The 17639-nt window shown below is 40.1% G+C and overlaps 1 protein-coding gene across 3 annotated transcripts in view; it reads right to left on the bottom strand.

Annotated features, from left to right (window-relative positions):
* The window catches only part of lrp8 (low density lipoprotein receptor-related protein 8, apolipoprotein e receptor), a 146302-nt gene that overhangs the window by 43127 nt on the left and 85536 nt on the right, over nt 1–17639 (bottom strand). For all 3 annotated transcript variants that reach the window (XM_029500898.1, XM_029500899.1, XM_029500900.1), the window contains exon 4: nt 12983–13111. In XM_029500898.1, the coding sequence (XP_029356758.1) occupies nt 12983–13111 (129 nt within the window). The remainder of the gene's footprint in view (nt 1–12982; nt 13112–17639) is intronic.

Below are 17639 nucleotides of genomic sequence, written 5' to 3'. Positions count from 1 at the left end.
AGCAGCTAGCCTTCTTTCGGGTTTTAACGGCTGACATCACATCACTCCAATCCCTGCTTCTCTTCACTGGCCCCTTGTTCATTTTAGAATTGATTTGAAGGTTTTACTGATCACTTTAAAAGCATGTCTAGGTGTAGTTCCAGGCTATATATCTGAAATATTGACCCCATATGAGCCAGCCCACAGCCTTAGCTCGTCAGGCTTGTGGCTGCTCTAAAGTCGAGGTTGAAATCTACAGGGGACTGTGCTTTTGCCATCAAAGCCCCTTGGCTTTGGAACAACCTGCCTGAGGAAATAAGGCTTGCAGGATCAGTAACTTCTTTTGAATCACATCTTAAAACCCATTGCTGCACACTAGCTTTTTCGTGATGTTTGTTTATTGTTACTGTCTCTTTATTTTTTATCTTACTTTCTTTTATTTGAATTGTCTCTTTACTGTTTTTCGCTGTCCTCTCCTTTCATCTTATTAATGTATACTCTCTGGTTGCATCTTGTTTTGTTTTGTACTGCTTTTCCTTTATCTGTCAAAACACTTTGTAAACTTAGTTTTAAAAGGTTAAAGGGTTTCTTTTTTCTTTGTTTCTTACCTCATTACTATGTAAAATTGGTCAAATCATCTAAATAAATATATGAACCTTTTATGTTGAATGTTTTGGGATTCAAAATACAATTATTTCTTTATATTACAGAAATTGTTAAGTTAGATTTATTAAAACAGAAGTACTGTAATTCATAACTCATATAATATGATAATGATAATAATAATAATATACTAATAATATAATAACACCGGCGTCTTCAATAAATGGACAGGATTGGACAGGAGAAGTGAGATGAGAGATAGATGAGAGCATGAACTGGTAGATTCATTGATAGATGTCAGACGTCCTTTCCCACCTACAGGGAGCCATCTCCAGAAAAGCAGGCAAGCACATATAAAAGGAGAAACGTAGAAAGGATTGATGGTCAGATATGAGGGGAAACTGATTAGATTTACAAAATGAACTATTTGTTACAGTAAAATTATGAATATTTGCAGTTTATAATATGTCAAAGATCCTACCCCATACAATAAATAACAATGATGAACCTTCTGCAGGATTTAGTAGAAGCAAGTTCTTAAAAAAAGAGACTTGGATGGAATCAAATTGTGTTGTTGGAGACTGTTGACAGTTAAACAAACCAAACTGTCCAATAGTTTCTTCTATCAATTAGAATTTCAAATAGGTAATCAGTACTCTGGAACTGATTACAACTTGATTGTAACCTCCCCCACCCGTAGGTGAATGCGTTTAAGTTGGGGTCAAAGCTTTGTATCCATCCATCCCCAGACCACTCACTGGACAGCTAATAGATTGAGCAGGGAGATAGGGCACAGCTCATTGACCTTGTGAAGGAGAATTGAACTCTCTTCCAGCATGCAGTAGCCTATAGAAGCATCTACGCGTACCGAGGCGCACACACATACAAATGATCTCTACTAAGACTTACTACTGCTAAAACGTGTCTTACACGGGCAAGTACATAGCGTACACCCAAACATGTCATGTAAAAACATTAGATACACACACACACACACAGACAGACACTGCACAAAACACATAACCTTTTGTCTGTGAGCCATTTGGTTTAATGTTTCTGGAGCGTGGAATCCAATCAGACTCTAGTCTCACATGTCAGCCACTGAGCCTTGGTGTGGGAGCATGTACATGTGTGCAGAAGTATACATGCATTCTTTCGCCCACATCCTCTTGACTAGAAACCTTGATTCACTGGATCTTCTGCTTCTAAAAAAAAAAAAGCAAGCTGAGGCTCACAGATCAACTGCAATGAGCAGGAATGGGGGATAAAAAAAAAAACATCAACTGCATCACTGTGTAAGGTGACGCGTTTCGATAGCTGCAGCTGCATGCTCATCTGCGACTGCCCGTTAACAGGCAACAAGCATCGCATGGCGTGTTGGGAGAGACTAGGCCTGATGGGCAGCATGTTCACATACTCTGTAGAATGACATTGTGTATGCCTCACACTACACACGAGCTTGCCAATAAAAAGCAAATGCGTTTTGAGTTAAGCATGCTTTGCACTGTCAGTGTGTCAGACACACAAGCATAATTGCGAACAAATCTATATCCAAGAGAAAAAAAGGTCAGTTTAATTATTCAGTGGTTATTATCATGTCCAAACGCTAACTGTGCCCTCCATTTCAGGGCTTAAAGTATGAGTACCCATTGTTCAAAAAGTGATTTTCACACGGATGGGGAGTTTCCAGCTGTACGTTTGCTCATGGGAGACTTGAGACTCCCTTGTTGCCCAATCCTAAAGATCAAGTAGGCTCTCCATCTAGGTCTCCTCAACAACGGCAGACCCACCTTAACACATTCACCCTCATCCACCATTAAGAACAAAGTGAAATTGCTGTGCAAATACTTGATAAGGGCTCTTTTGCTGGCCGCTAATGAACAAATTAATGGTGAAATTAATTTAAATTGCATTACAACATGACTAAATGGAACGAGAAACCCTGAATTTACAAATTTCACATCATTTTCTTTTCACTTCACATCTCCATGGAGCTCAGATGCATCTGCATGTACTGAGTCAATGTTTTTAGGACAGTTACCTAATGTAGCATTTGCTATGTATCAGGCACCATTGCCCTTGATATCATTAAAGCACCAAACCGAGCAGGAAAAGTGCCAGAGGTGCTGGCATGCCTTCATTTGTAACAATATGTTTATGTGTTGTACAGGTTTAGACATGTTAACATGCCCTGTAGTTGAGAACACTGAGAAGGCAGAGGGGGAGGACAAGAGGGAGACGAGGTAGTTTTAGATGATGCTTTTGATGCAACACATTCTGCAGGAGAGCCAGAGGGGCCCTCTGGCTGTCCTGTGTGTGTGTCTCTGTGTGTGTGTGTGTGTGTGTGTGTGTGTATATAGTGTGTATGTGTGAAGACAGGCACAGCCAAGTTGACATGCAGTCCCTCTCCAGGGCCCTCACAAAGTGTTTATCAGTGCTTTGGCTACATCAGACTTTAAAAGCATTGACGGAAGAGGATTGGGGCATGCAAACACACACACACACACGCTTGTGACCACCAGACAGACAGGTCCTGTGGCTTCAGTTATTTGACTTGCTGTTACATAAAAGTGATCCTCTTTTCCTAATGGAATAGACAGACAGTGAGGAAAGATAAAATTCAAAATAGAATTATTGTTGACTGACAAACAGAGGTGGCTTCAGAAAAAAAAAAACCCAGCCAGCATCCTGTCCAAATGGGGTTTACCAGGCATAGAGCCGACTGGTGGGAATCTAACAATTCAGCTGTTTCTATTGGTTGGAAGATATACAAGATTAATAAAACAAGACATACCTAAAAATAAAATAAAATAAAATAAAATGAAATTAAATAAATAAAAAAATGGAGCTGGTAATAGGAATGTGCCAAAAAAACAAAAAAAACAAAAAACGATTCATATAAGAATCGATTCTCATTTACTATGATGCAGAATCAATTTAAAATGCCCTAATATCGATTTTTAAAAAATAGAACAAATCTGCAAGCTGTCTGCCTCCATTTAGTTTGCGGGACGTCCTGACGTCACCACAGAGCCGGTTCTGGAACATACGTATGTAAGGAAACTACAAAGATGGAGGAAAGAGAGATTCAGTCGGCCCCGTCCTCATTGAAGGCAAAGAGCCCTATAAAACCCCCCCAAATTCCGTTTTTACTATATATGGTTTTGTTGTTTGTTTGTTGTTTTTCTTTTTTTTTTTTTGCTTTTTAATTTTTGAGAGCATTTTATGCACATTTAACCCTGAGACAGTGTTTTAAGTAATGGAATATAGACAATTTCTGCAGTTATGACTGAAAACTTTAATGCTTCCACACATTTAAGCAAAAACATAACAATAAAACAATGAAACATACGTCCCACAACTTTGGTGGAAATATCAAATCCACTGTAATCTTTTTAATGTCTTCCATCCCCATGCTCTTTGGTTTTCCACCAATTACTGACATCTCTATTGAAGTACCTGATAATCAACTTAGCACTCAGACGGCCGCTTCACTGGTGGGGGGCGTGCATTATTAGTGTATTAGAGTCTCTGAAGGGGTGTTCCGGTGTCTTGTCTGGTCTAGTCTGGTCTAGTCTCTGGGGAGGTCCCGTCTCTGGTCTAGTCTGACCTGGTCTCTCGTCTCTGCAGGATTCTCCTCAGTGAAATCTGCTAACTTCTCTTATTGGGACAACGCCATGTCCTTAGGGATTTAAAACAATGGCTGCTGATACAGCAAACAACTCATTTTCTCTGACTTTAAATGTTGCGATTAGTTTTGTCAGCAGTGCATAAAATGCTCAACCAAGCACGACAAAGGATTTACAGGAGTTAATGTAGCTGCTGAGATTAAAACTGACCAATAATGAGGTTTTGGATTTGCGCTAATCTGAATCACAATTTTTACACATTTATCAACAATCCTTGTTGACATAGTTACAACAAACATTAATAAGTTAATAGAAGCGACATATAACGGCATTTTTCCTTTGGTAGTCAAATCAAAAATGATCACAAATTGATAAAACCATTAATTCCAGTATTGCATGTCAGCGGCGCTGCAATAACGATGGTATTATTTAAAACAGTAAGATGAAGAACCAAACTGTTACAAAAAAAAACTGTTGCTTTAACTTCGTCTACACCACAAAGTCGCGAACAGAGACTTTCTACTCACCAATGCTATACTGTCTTTACTCAGGGTAAAAACATGTCAAAATAAATGTGAAATGCCACTGACAATGATGTAGTGTGGCAGCGGAGCCTGGGGAATCCAAGTGAAATGGCACCTTAGATAAACGGGGAAATGGCACAAAATTCGGAGAGAGACGAAAACCCTCCATGCTCCCTGATTGGTATACACCAGGGAAAGACTGTTCCTTAACCGCCGTCATGATGAGTGGGGACTGTGGGGATCGCAGAGACACACACACGTTCCAGCAGGGATGGTGTGCTGAATAAAACGTGGAATTTCAATAGCTCAATCACTATGCCATCTGACAGCAGTTAAGACTTGAATATTAACTGCCGCAAAAGCTACCACAGTGGATTGAGCGCCTGTGTATGCGTGTGCCGGTAGCATGTGATGGATGTCCTGAGGTGCCTCTGTGTACATTTAGACGTGCGTACTGACAGAAGGTGCATTGTGGATGCCATTAGTCACAACGTTTCATAATTTACAGGGTTTAAGCTAGTAAATGGAAAATGTCTAGCCACATGGCTCCACACAGTGTTACATTTTATCAGTAACCCCTGCCCCCTACGCACATAGATACTACACACAAACACACTTAGTGGCACCTGTCGAGAAAATATTTGCGCACCCTCAGATAATTGTCAGGTGTTAAATCTATGAGTACATAGAGAAATCTATTGTTTTCATTAAGTGGGATGTGTAGATCTTAAAAAAAAAAGAAGAAACACCTAACAACAGTCTTGAATTCTACCCCTGGTGTTGCATGATGATGATACAATTACCATTTTCGATCTTGTTCATGATTTCGTTCATGATTTCCATCTATAGATAAGCTACAAAAATTTGATATGCAGATTAATAATATACCAACAACAACAATCAGAGAGAATGCTTGTGTAAACTAACAGAAAACTGCATTAATTGCAACTCAGAAGGGCACATAATGCTTTGCGTGCATGGCTAGCTAATTTGCTTTGCCTCTTTGCCAAAATAGCTGCCTTTGGTCCGATAACAAGGTAGACACAGTGGAGCAGTACTGCATTAGGATGTCATTAATAGCGATTGGCTGCTGTTAACTTCAGTATGTGGCAACAGCTTACAGTGCTACGCTACTTACTTACTCCACTGTCAAACACTAATGAGATTGTGGGCAAAGTAACTTTTCTTTTTGTGCTAAAAATAACAAAAGATCACATTGTAATTACAAGTGGTTAATCATAACCAAGCATTAACGCGAAGATAGGAGCTTCAGGTCACAAAATTGACAGATGAAACATTCACTTGATTATAGAAACTGGGTCTTTGGCTGTTGCTACTGTTGCGATAGTTTACTGGCCCGCATGCAGCAACAGATACTTTTCCAAGCGCCTTGGTCTGTTTTCAGATGAGTGTGCTTCCCTGCCGTCGCCTGCATGTCATACTGAATGTGTGTGCGCAGTGTGGATGAGAAAGGGCGAGGTTGGGGGGTGAAAGAGGAATGAGCAATGTCCTTAAATCTATTGAGGAAAGCAGTCTTGCGTGAGTTTGGAATAAGTGCAACCACCTCTGGGTGCACAGCGCATCTGCTTGTGTGCTGGCGCACCATTACGCTACGCCTACGCACACAGCGAGAGCAGTCAAAAAGGAAGAAACTCCGAAACAAGAGGCTACCGACACGTCTTTGCATGTCTTTGCTTGACCATATACAGTTTCCTTATTTACACAAATGCGCTACAATGAGTGACATCATATACGTTAATGGTGGACTCCTCTTCATCAAATAATGGAATATAGGCTCCGTGTACTATGGTGCATGGAGCCTATATTCCATGGGCTGCAAGGACTAATCGACTTGAGTATTCCATGTGTCTGAGAAGGGGGTGTGCAAGTTCACACATTCGGATTATATCTTACCCACTTAGGATGCCTCCTCGATGTAGAAGTCACATGAGCCTTTATCTTCACACTTAAGATGTGCCATTTTTTTTGGCGCCCCTCCCCACCTTACCCACCGGCCCATCCAAGCACACACACTCAACCGACTTTTCCCTCTCCTCTGGCCCTCTCTGCCCTGTCATAAAACACCCAGTAATATATCCCTGGTGGGCACTGATCTAGCGGCAGCTCGCTGTAGCAAAGCAGCGCAGTGCGATGTGAAAAGAGCAACAGGTCTCCGGGGCTTAGGGGATCTTCTCTGAATGTTTACTGTGTCTTTCTGTCTACCTGTCTTTCTGTCCTTGCCAACAAACACTGCAAGTATCTGAAGAGCAAGTTTCTGAAAAAGCAGGCACGGATGAAACAGAACTGATGGCATACAAATGAAGCAAAATGGAAGAGGGAGTGTATCCAAACCAATGACTTGCATTTCTCTGAAATAGAGAACCTCCCAGATGACGGCGTTAACCTTTAAACTATGGCGCGTATAGTTTATGGGACACTAGGAAAGTAATGGGAACGATGTAGGTGCAAGTTGGTGTAATAAACTCTGTTATGACTTGTATGTGAGCTTGACAGCCACTCTGACAAGATTGTATTTTCATGGCTTTCTAAGGATCTGAAGTAGTTTGCTTGACTGCGGATACTGCAGAAATGCTGCTAGCACCAGGTTCATAAACAGATAAAATGCCAAAAGACAGAAGGTGAGAATAGGTAGAGAAGACCCACCTCCTGTAAAAATGATCAGAGATGTACTTTCTGAAACAGCACATTTGTTTCACTTCACCTTTGTGGCACTGACACAAATACAATTTGAAATGGATGTTTTAGAAAATCACTTGCATGTTTGCAATTTTGTTAACCCAGTTTAATTGCTCATTGTAACGCTGTCACACATATCGGCATCTGTGGCACCTGTTACAGGCAAGAAAAAACAAAATCCATCCTACAAGTGTCTTTTCTCATTCAAGTGTCCGTGTTATTACCGGGTCTGCGTGTTGCGATATAAACTTCTCTGTTAATTAACCTTCGGCAATCTGGCTCAGTGCGTTGATGGCACACACATATTCAGACATACGCAAAGACATGCACAGGCTCTATTCATCACACACACTGCACTGAGATTAAAATTAGTTTGGTTAGCAGGTAAAGAATACATTCTAAATATGTTTTAACTCTTCACGTAATAAGAACAAATGCAAAAATTAGTATTCACAAACAAATAGCAGGCCATTCTTTATGAAAAAGCCCCCTTTTACCCAAACATGTAAAATTATGTTTTCCCTACACATAAACATACACACACACACAAACACACACCCTGGAGCATGCAAATACACAGCTAGATTCAGTGTGAGCCCGAATGAACACAATTTCACATTAACATAAATTAGAGACTCATAAACTTTCTTCAGAGGCCTCCTTTAAATGTAATAAAGAACCTCTCTTCCTGGATCCATGTTTTATTCAACATTTGGATATGCTCAATTAGCATCCTTAATTAACGTTAGCTGTACTGCATGTATCTGCAGTAGGAAGGAGATCCTGGAGAGAGAGAGTGCAGCTGGAGGAAGAGGGTGACGGTGGCGATGAGAGTGAAATGACAAATTGAAAGGCTAAAAGCAAGACGTTATGATGATATTATATTTACACGTGTTTTATACACCACAAAGTGAACATTATGGTTCAAACCCTTCATGAAAATTTATCTGCATGCCAATGTTTAACTGATTTAGCATGGAGGCATATGCTTGCAATAATGCATGGATATTGGTTTTATTTCTTCAAGGCCCGGGTGCCTGCGTCTGCCTATCGCTGATAACGCTGGGTGGTGCCTTGTGTTGAGGTAATGTTAGCAAAATCAGAGAGGCAGTCCGGCAATACTATTCATGCAGTTGTCCACTATCAACTGCTATCGGACAGCTTTGTTACAAAGCTGCGCCGTCTTATCTACACATACACAACATTTATTTCTTTCTCTGTTAGATTTGTGTCTGTAGCATCAGCAAATCTATTCTCCCAGAATAATAAGTGTAACAGCAAAAGCATGATTGAGCTGGTGTTATCTTTACACCTCCTGTTTTATTAAATACACAGTGTCTAGTGACAGCAGGAATTCAATTGATATGTCTGATATATCATCCCCTTTTATTCTTCCGATGACATGTGCATTTCCTATTTGAAAATATTTGTATTACTCTTCTCCTTTATTGTGCCTGATTTTTTGAATGATTCTTGTCATTGTTTATTATCAAGGCAAAACCAATTCATTTGCTGGATCTGTAAAAAAAAATGAAAGAAAGAAAAAAGCTATTTTTTTTTAATGCAGGGGAAAAGTTAATGTGGAAAAACAAATATAAAGCAGCAGAAGTATCAAATTAATTTATATATATATTAATATAATATGTTAAGTTACAAAATAGAAAACTAAAAGAAACCATGAGTAAACCTGTTCAGTTTTGTATTAAGTAGTTAGGGCTTTTTCCAATAACAATTCTCCCTAAAGTAATCTGGGTTCAAGCTTTGTATACTATCTGGTCTTGCAGGCTGAAGGGGAACATCACTCAAGAAGCTATCCTCATGACAGACAAACAGCCCAAAGTGAAAACAATAAAACGACAGAATGGCCAACATACACACTACTACACATACATACCACATGCATAAAAGAAGACCATGGCTGAAAGACCTTAGACGCTGGGGACATAAAACATCTCTTTTGGTTCAAGCATTCTTTCAACCTGTCCTAGTAGTCCTGCGGTTACCGTTACTGTTATTTGTGAGGCAATAACAGAATTAAGTTTTGCTGTTTTTGCTCACCAAGTAGACGTGGTAAAAATAAGAAAATGGACCCAGCGTGTGCCTGCTGGGGTGGATTGTGACCTGTGAACTCAGATAATGGCACTAAATCCACGTCATTTTTCACCATTTGAGCTTTGACTGGTGCTCTCTTAATGACATTATCTCGTTGCGCCGTCTTCCTCTGCCGTTGTTAAATGCCGCAGAAGGAGAGAATTGGTGCCACAAACTGTTTATCTTGAGGCGCTGAACATTCGACTGCTGCATTTCAACAAGCATCTATTGACATTGGCCTCGTGGATTTAGTTGTAGGTGTATGTCTATTATTGAACTATGTTAAGGGTTATACTATAGTAGTGGCATAAAATGATCATAAAAAGACAATCAAATCATTCATCGCAATTATTTGTATGCCAGTTAATCGTCAGCTAAAATTTCACGAGCATGACAGTCCTTCACAGAAACCCATGCACATATACGCTCAAAGCCTCAGGCGGGAAATCAATTACCATCAACACCATTATCAAATATCTCACAGCTCTATTACTCACTTTATTTTATATCTCAATAAGTGACAGAGGCTTAGACAGGTCAGACAGATGAAAGGCATTTGGAAAAGAATAAAGAAGTGCACATGCCTCTTAAGGGCAAAGAAGAGAAAAGAGAACGTCTTTATTAGTATGATAGATCGTATGCAAACAGCTCAGATTACATGTCTAAATCAAGAGTGGCTGTTGTTTTCATTAGGTCAGAGCCACAAACTCCCTAATGTGATTATTCTGTGTGGCAACTGTGTGCAACCAACGACAGACCGAATAGAGACAAAACTCTCAGAAAGCAAGTATGAAGAGGAAAAAGTGAGATCTGAAATAAGAAGAAGAAATATTTCTATCACCTGTCAAGAAAACGTCAGCATAACTTTTCAAATGAGGCAGAATGGAGACAAATTTCATGCGTTTGCATCAGCTGGGTTTAACCTTATACTGGAGATTAGCTGTCTGAATGTCAAAAACATTTATATTGGGGAAAAAAAATGGAATCTGTCAACAGCGATTTATATTCGGGCCGGCCACTGGTGTGGCGTGGCTGTAAGGTTGACCACATTTTGTGCACTTCTGGAGAAATACTGTGAATAGTTAAGAGTCTCGGGTTTTGATATATTGAGGAAAATGTTTGTGACTCCTGCCTGTTGCGTTCTGGTAATTTTCTGGTTTGAAAACTAAATGTTGCAGTAAACAGGAACGTGATCTTTGTAATAGTATTTCAAATATTGGTGTGTTGATAAAATTCAATTATTATAATTTTTTTTATTTGATGGAAAATGCCTCAGCAATTGATAGAGTTAATTAAAAAAGGAGAATTTCACTTACTGTCTTGTTTGGGAGAGTTTAACTCTATCTAGGAGCAACGTTAGACTGTGTGTGTTCCTCATCATAGATGAATTTACACTGTTTGTATGCATCATTCATGTACCTATACATCAGTTTCAGCATTAGAATATATGAATGCCACAGTGCCTGAGGGATGATTGCAACAATATGGAAACAGATGCACATACACAAACAGCCATGTAGTTCTATCTTTATGAGGACTCTTGCACGCTGCATTCACTCTGCTTAAACCTACAGTAGCCCCTGATGGATATGACTGGGTCTGGTCAGAGTGACCTCAGTTTAGGTACAAAATAATGTAATCACAAGGTCTTCATAGTGAAATTCTCTATACATATACAATTTAAGTGATTTTTTCCCCCCCTATCTAACAAAACACAGGTTTAAAGGGCATATTCATTCATTCATCTTCAACCAATCGGTTTCCGGGTCGCAGTAAAGGGCAAATATGATGTGCAATCTATATATTGCAAAAAAATGCTGCATGTGCATGTGTCTTTACCTGTGACAGGCTTGAAATCGATGGTACTTTAAGCTGGATGTTAACACTAATGGAAATTCCATGACACACGTGACAAAGCTGATGGGAGTGTGTGTTTTTGCGTATTCCTGTGCTTTGTTCAGAGACCTACACTGTAGCTTTTCTATAAGGCTCCTGAAAAACCTTTTCTTTATGTATTTTAAGATTTCTTTAACAATATGCCACCCAACCATGGAACATAATACTGAAAAAGAAACTTGGTCAAATGTATTGATTACATTCAAGTTGGCTGTATTTAATGAAATCTCTGTTTTTTCTGACACTGGAACAAAGATGATCTTTTTTTTTTTTTTTTTTTAAGAGTGAAGTAGCAGGCTCTGTTTTTGGTTTTGAATAGGATCCAAGTTGCAAATACAAAACAATTCGTAAGCCCCGAACGAACCCCTGACAAACCCGTACACGGTTTACATCGGTGATGTTAATCCTGCTTCCATCTGATGAGGCTGCACCTCTTGCCTGCGACTGTAAGAACTGTGAAAAGTGCACCACCACAACCTGTGTACAATTCGCATGACACGCTTGGCCAGGCATTCTCTGCGTCTCCATTCGCAAAAGCAAAACGCTGCTGAATGTGTGTTTGCCTCGGTGCGAGCATCACTGAGTGTGCCCATCTACGTAAACATTTGTGGGACACACCTTCACAGAAACATACACACACGATAAATAACTGGTTTCATTTTCTGGGAAACACCACTGGCCCAACTCTCCCAGTGTGCACAGCGACCCACTTTTCCCTATTTCCAGATCATCGAACAGCAGCCAAGAACAAGGACAAGATTTTGGGGAGGAAAAACCGATCCTGTTTGACATCTCTAGACACATAACACAGAAAAAATATCTATATAAATAAATGAACAGAAAACTTTTTAGCAGCTTAAAAACACTCACTGAAGAGAATTAGGCTCAGATCTGGAGTGAGAGTATGGAAAACTCTTACACTTGTTTCGTATATCTGATCTCAGTAAAAGCCTTGTATACCCTTTTTCTTGTAATCTCTTTGCTCTGCAGTTGAAAATCACCTCCAGGTGGGAAAAACAAAATCTATCAAATCACACTCCGAAACACAGTTATAAGCAAGATATGCATCTAATTACACTTCCCCGTCTTATCACCTCTGACACTGGTATGATTATCATAATGCAAATGAAAGCTACAGCTTTTTAAAATTGGATATTATTAGCTGTCCATTATGAGAGACATAACAAGTCCAACCATGCTTTAAAATTCAAGGTTCTGCTCTCTTTTTGCTCAGCATTAGTAAACAATGATCATTGACCTACTGCAAAATCCTTTCTTGCACCTCCTCTGCTGCCGACATCTAATGGCGGAGGAAGGGCTGTGGTTTACACTCATCGAATTATTTAAGATGAATGTTCTCATTAAAACAAACGAAAGAAGAGCAGTTGTGAGGAGGCAACCGGCGAAGCCTATTTGAAATCTGTTCAGACTTTTTCCCTCAGTGAGTGACCTGAAAATAAAAGGTGAGTTCAGCTGAAGCGCAGAATTGATCTTCTTTCTCACTCAGTCCTTTTAATTCCTCCCTCCTTCACCCCACATTTCCAGCAGCCACCACAAACTTACCTGCAGCGCACTGCTCCTCATCTGCCCCGTTCTCACAGTCCCTCTCGCCATCGCATCGCCATGACAACGAAACACATTTGCTGGTATCCCCTCCGCAATCAAACTTCTCTGGTGGACAGGTCTGTCGGCCTATTGTGAGGAGGAGGAGGTGAAAGGCAACAGCAGACCAAAAAAAAAAAAAAAAAAAGGCACAGAGAGAGGAATACAGGCAAGGGAAAAAAAAATGAATGGGCGATGAGAAAGTTTGGGGGAATGGATGGAAGTAAAGAGGATCGAAGAGGGATGGAGAACACAGGCAGTGGGAGGAAAATGACAGAAGAAATGGGGAGGAGGCAAAAGATAGAGAGAGAAGGGACAGCCAGTCAATGAAACTGTTTGATAACTTGGTTATCTTGTTGCTGAAATCGATTCTCCCTCAGAGGTCTGCAATTAAACTTGACACAGACCAACAAAGGGAGAAAGAAGCAGGAACACTGCCGATCCAGAAAAACACACACACACACACACACATAAACAAGCCACAAGTGATATACAATACGCAAAAAGAGGAAAAAGCACTATTTGGTGCTTAACACCAGGGCTACTTATTTTCATTATTGCTGGAGTCATTATGGCTTTTTATTGCTATTGCACCTCACCTATAATTTGCCGCTGAAGTGATTACTTAATCAACAGAGTTATACAGTAATTATTTTCACGATCAATCTATCGTTTTAGTTCTCATTCAAGCATAAAAATCAAAAACTCTGCGATTCAGCCTCTAAAATATGACTTCTTGCTGGCTTTCCCGGTTAAAATTATTGGGAATTGAATATCTTGGTGGGGGTGCTGTCTTCATGTTGAAACCTTTTTTTGTTAAGAAATTCTTCTTTAGGTCAAAATTGGTGACGGAAATGGAAAGATAAACAAACAAACAAAACAAGAAATGTCAAAGCACAAGTTACAGTGCATTAACGATACACATATCCGCCGTGAGCGAGAAAGTGGTCCCTATAGGTACAAACACATTAAAATGGAGAAAGCCATTGTTCCTACATGTGTAGCCTGTGGGGATAGTACAGGGAGGGAAAATGCAGCCGCTCAATACATCAAATTTACACAGTCCCACATTGCAAATCCTTGTCCCTTCCTCCGGCAACCCCCACTTCAGCCTTTTTTTTCCTCTCTTTCTCTGTCACACACACACACACACACACACTGTAGGAACCCGGCCTCAGATTATATTACATAGCAGTGTCAAACTCAACTCCATCAATTATACATACTTGACCACCAACATGCTTCTGGGCAGCCAGCCTGACTGTTTGCATGTGTGTGTGTGTGTGTGTGTGTGCGCGTGCGTGTGGCATATTGAAGCTACAGATCAATAGCAGCTATACGATTTTCCCATTTCATTCTCGTTCTTTCTTTTATTCATGTCATATTTCTCTCTTCCCATCTTTATTTTTAACAATGCTGCAGAATGTGCTGCCGTTCAAATGCCGGCCCTCGTGGGGGGAAGCTGGGAGTTTCAAACCTTGCCTGCAGTGATTGCCAGGATTTTCTTTAACAGTGCAGTTTAGGCTGCCTGATTCCACATTACTCAAAAGAAAAAAAAAAAAAGAAAGTCAGCTACTACCACTTTATTTTTCTGTGGTGCCAGGCAAGGTGAAGATTGGGGTTTCTCTCTTAAATTGTCTTTTTGGTGGTGTGGTGTGTGCTGTTGGTCCGTGTACTTTTGTGTTCTTGGACACACAGAATAGCTCTTCTGGTCGGATCTGATAACGCAAATATGAACATCTGTGTGAGGTGCCTATGTCGGTGATCTTACCGTTTAATCGATTTAAATGGGTGTTCTGGAGATACTGCAATGAACAGATAATTGTGGTTTCCCGTTTCACATCATCTAACTATTCCAAGTAAGTACATGTCTTTGTATCCTACTGTTAGAGACATTCTCACTCTCCGTATGAACCCACAGTGAGAAACATTGCCGCCCGCAACCCAGAGGGACTGAGTCCGCAAAGTGGTGTTATTGACAGCTGGGTTAAAAGGATTTCATTAATCTGATTGACCATTTGGGCCGCAGGAATAGGGAAGTAGTCATGGATCAGCTGCCAATCAAACGACTGAACAGAGATGAGCAAGAAGAAAAAGGCAACTATACCAATAACACTGACTATGACAGAGGTGATTTTTAATGCATAGTATAGTAAGAGTATCCAGCTGCCATATTTTGGATTTATATAAAGTACAACATAAGTTGCAGGCACCAGAAAGTTACCAAAATGAAAAGGGGGGTGGGGGTGGATTTTTATTTTATGGTGTTATTTGACTTTGTCAGTCAAGAGGGAAATGGCGTGTACAGTCAAAGTACTTTTCTCAGACTTTTGAAAGTCATTGTATGGACAGATTTGCCCTCTGTCTTTATTCCCCTCTCTCTAAATGCTGACAGGTGGCAGAGGCAGAGCGGGCAATAAGGAACATTGATGGAATTATCGACACTAAGCTGAAGACACGTCTGTGACTGCAAAGATATTGCTGATTCTTATCATAGCCCCAAGTCAACTGCAACTGACTGTTACTCTCACTGCTGGGAAGTATGTAAAGGTTACAGAAATATTCAGAGACAACTGAAAGTGATCATTGTGCCGTTTGTATAGATATATAACTTTAACATACATTTATAAGAGATACACAATCTACATGTGTGCCCATATGCATACACACAACTAGCAATAAACCTAAGCTGCCAGCCATAGGCATTGAACCGGGTTCACAATTCTCTAGACTTTGTACTGAATGAATATTTCATATGCTAGGAAACTCCTGGGCACACATAGACAAACAATGGGCAGTTAGCCGCCAGCTTAGTGCCAAAGCCTACAGCAGATAACAGCGGAGGAACTGGTGGTAGCTATGCTCCAGTGGAGCTGCTTGGTGGGGAGCAGCAAGAGGTGCTGGTGGAACAAGGCAGCTCCCAGGTGGGTTTGTTTATGCATTATTGAGCGAAAGTAAAAGTGGTGGGAGAAAAAACAAACAAACAAACAAACTGTGTTCAGTGAATACATCCATCACACATCAAAATAAAGCCACGCCAAAGCTTCCCTCAAGCTCCATTTTCTGTTAAACACACAATCCTTGCTTACATATTTATGTCAGTCTTCCTGGGCTGGCAGTGATTTTCTTGGTACTATGGGATACTCTCTTCTCAGCACACGGTTTAGAAAGTGGCAAGTGATACGATCTGAAGAACACACACACACACACACACATATATATATATACACACACATATATGGAAAATGGGGAAGAATTTAGCTACTTGGACATAAAATACAAGGTGAAATAGGTTCCTCAATTGTACATGTGGCTGCTATCATGGGACAAAGCTGGAGTAATTACATGAAATCACATCATAACATCATCACCCCACTCTTAGCTTTACCTGTCAATCAATAAATGCAACTAACTCTTTGACACAATTTTGGAAAGGTTTGTGTTTCAAAATGGCAGCGAACAATTTGCACTGACTCCAGGAAAGATAATGCGGCTATGCTGACTGCTGATTGGTGAAGATCAAGCTCTTTGATTTTATTTTAATAATATCATATATATTAAAATAAATATATATTGTCTGTATTACTTTATTATTTTTAAAGAAAGACTTTTGAAACCCATAGCTGAAATAACTTAACTGCTCTTATATGATATATTTGGGACAATACAGCCCTTGAATTTAAGTCCACAATCTCAATTGGTACTGACTTGCCATTCTCTTTGCATGCCCTAAGTGTCTATAATGAATAGTGTATATGGGTGGACTAAGCAAGGCGCTGTATGCTAATGAACTTTTGATTAACTACCTTCTTAATTTCCCTTCACAAGGAGGGAGGAGATTGGAGGATTGCATTGCTGCACCACGTCCACTCTTCAGCTGCCTGCCAAGCATCAAGGCTAGCCTCCCAGGTGATTGATTCAGAGGGCTTGTAGCCCTGCAGGCTAATGCTATGATAATTTATTTATCATGAGCTGTGCGTATATGAGGCTGGGAGGTAATATAAGTCATCCTAAAGTCACTGTCTGTCACAGAATGACACAATGTCAAAACAAAGGCACGTGGGAGGAGTGTATGCGATAATATGGCCCATGATGAATGGGCAGGAACAGAGGCTTATAGATGACTTAACCTGCACCAGCAGTAAGGATTATAGTTGCATGAATTTAAAATGCTTATAGGTTCTCTCAGCTGAGCACTGATTGATGAAGTACTAAATGTTTTCATGTCTTCTTACGCAAACACATGATCAACGTCTCATCACATCTGTAGAATATTATAAATTCCCCATGCTATGAATATGAATTTGCTCCACATGTACTCCAAAGCTAAATGCAGTCTGTATTGCAGGCGTTTTTAGTTACATAGGCACGCTCTCTTTTTTTGTGGGTGCCTAGTTTTATCCATTTTTTAACAAATCAACTTGTAACAATCTCAAAAAGTTTCAAAGACTACAAATACTGAGTGTGAGAAAATGAGGAGAATGAACTTAGTTCTTGCGTGTGTTAGACAGACCATCAATTAAAGCCAAACTTTCAGGGGGTCCATAACAGCTGATTGTCTGTGAAATGAGATAATTAAATTCAACTTTCAGCCATGAGGTTGCGCTATAAATTGGTG

Source organism: Echeneis naucrates, chromosome 4 (assembly GCF_900963305.1).
Source record: "Echeneis naucrates chromosome 4, fEcheNa1.1, whole genome shotgun sequence".
Classification (NCBI taxonomy): domain Eukaryota; kingdom Metazoa; phylum Chordata; class Actinopteri; order Carangiformes; family Echeneidae; genus Echeneis; species Echeneis naucrates.
The sequence above is the reverse complement of the archived record's forward strand: the minus strand, read 5'-3'. Positions and strand labels throughout refer to the sequence as shown.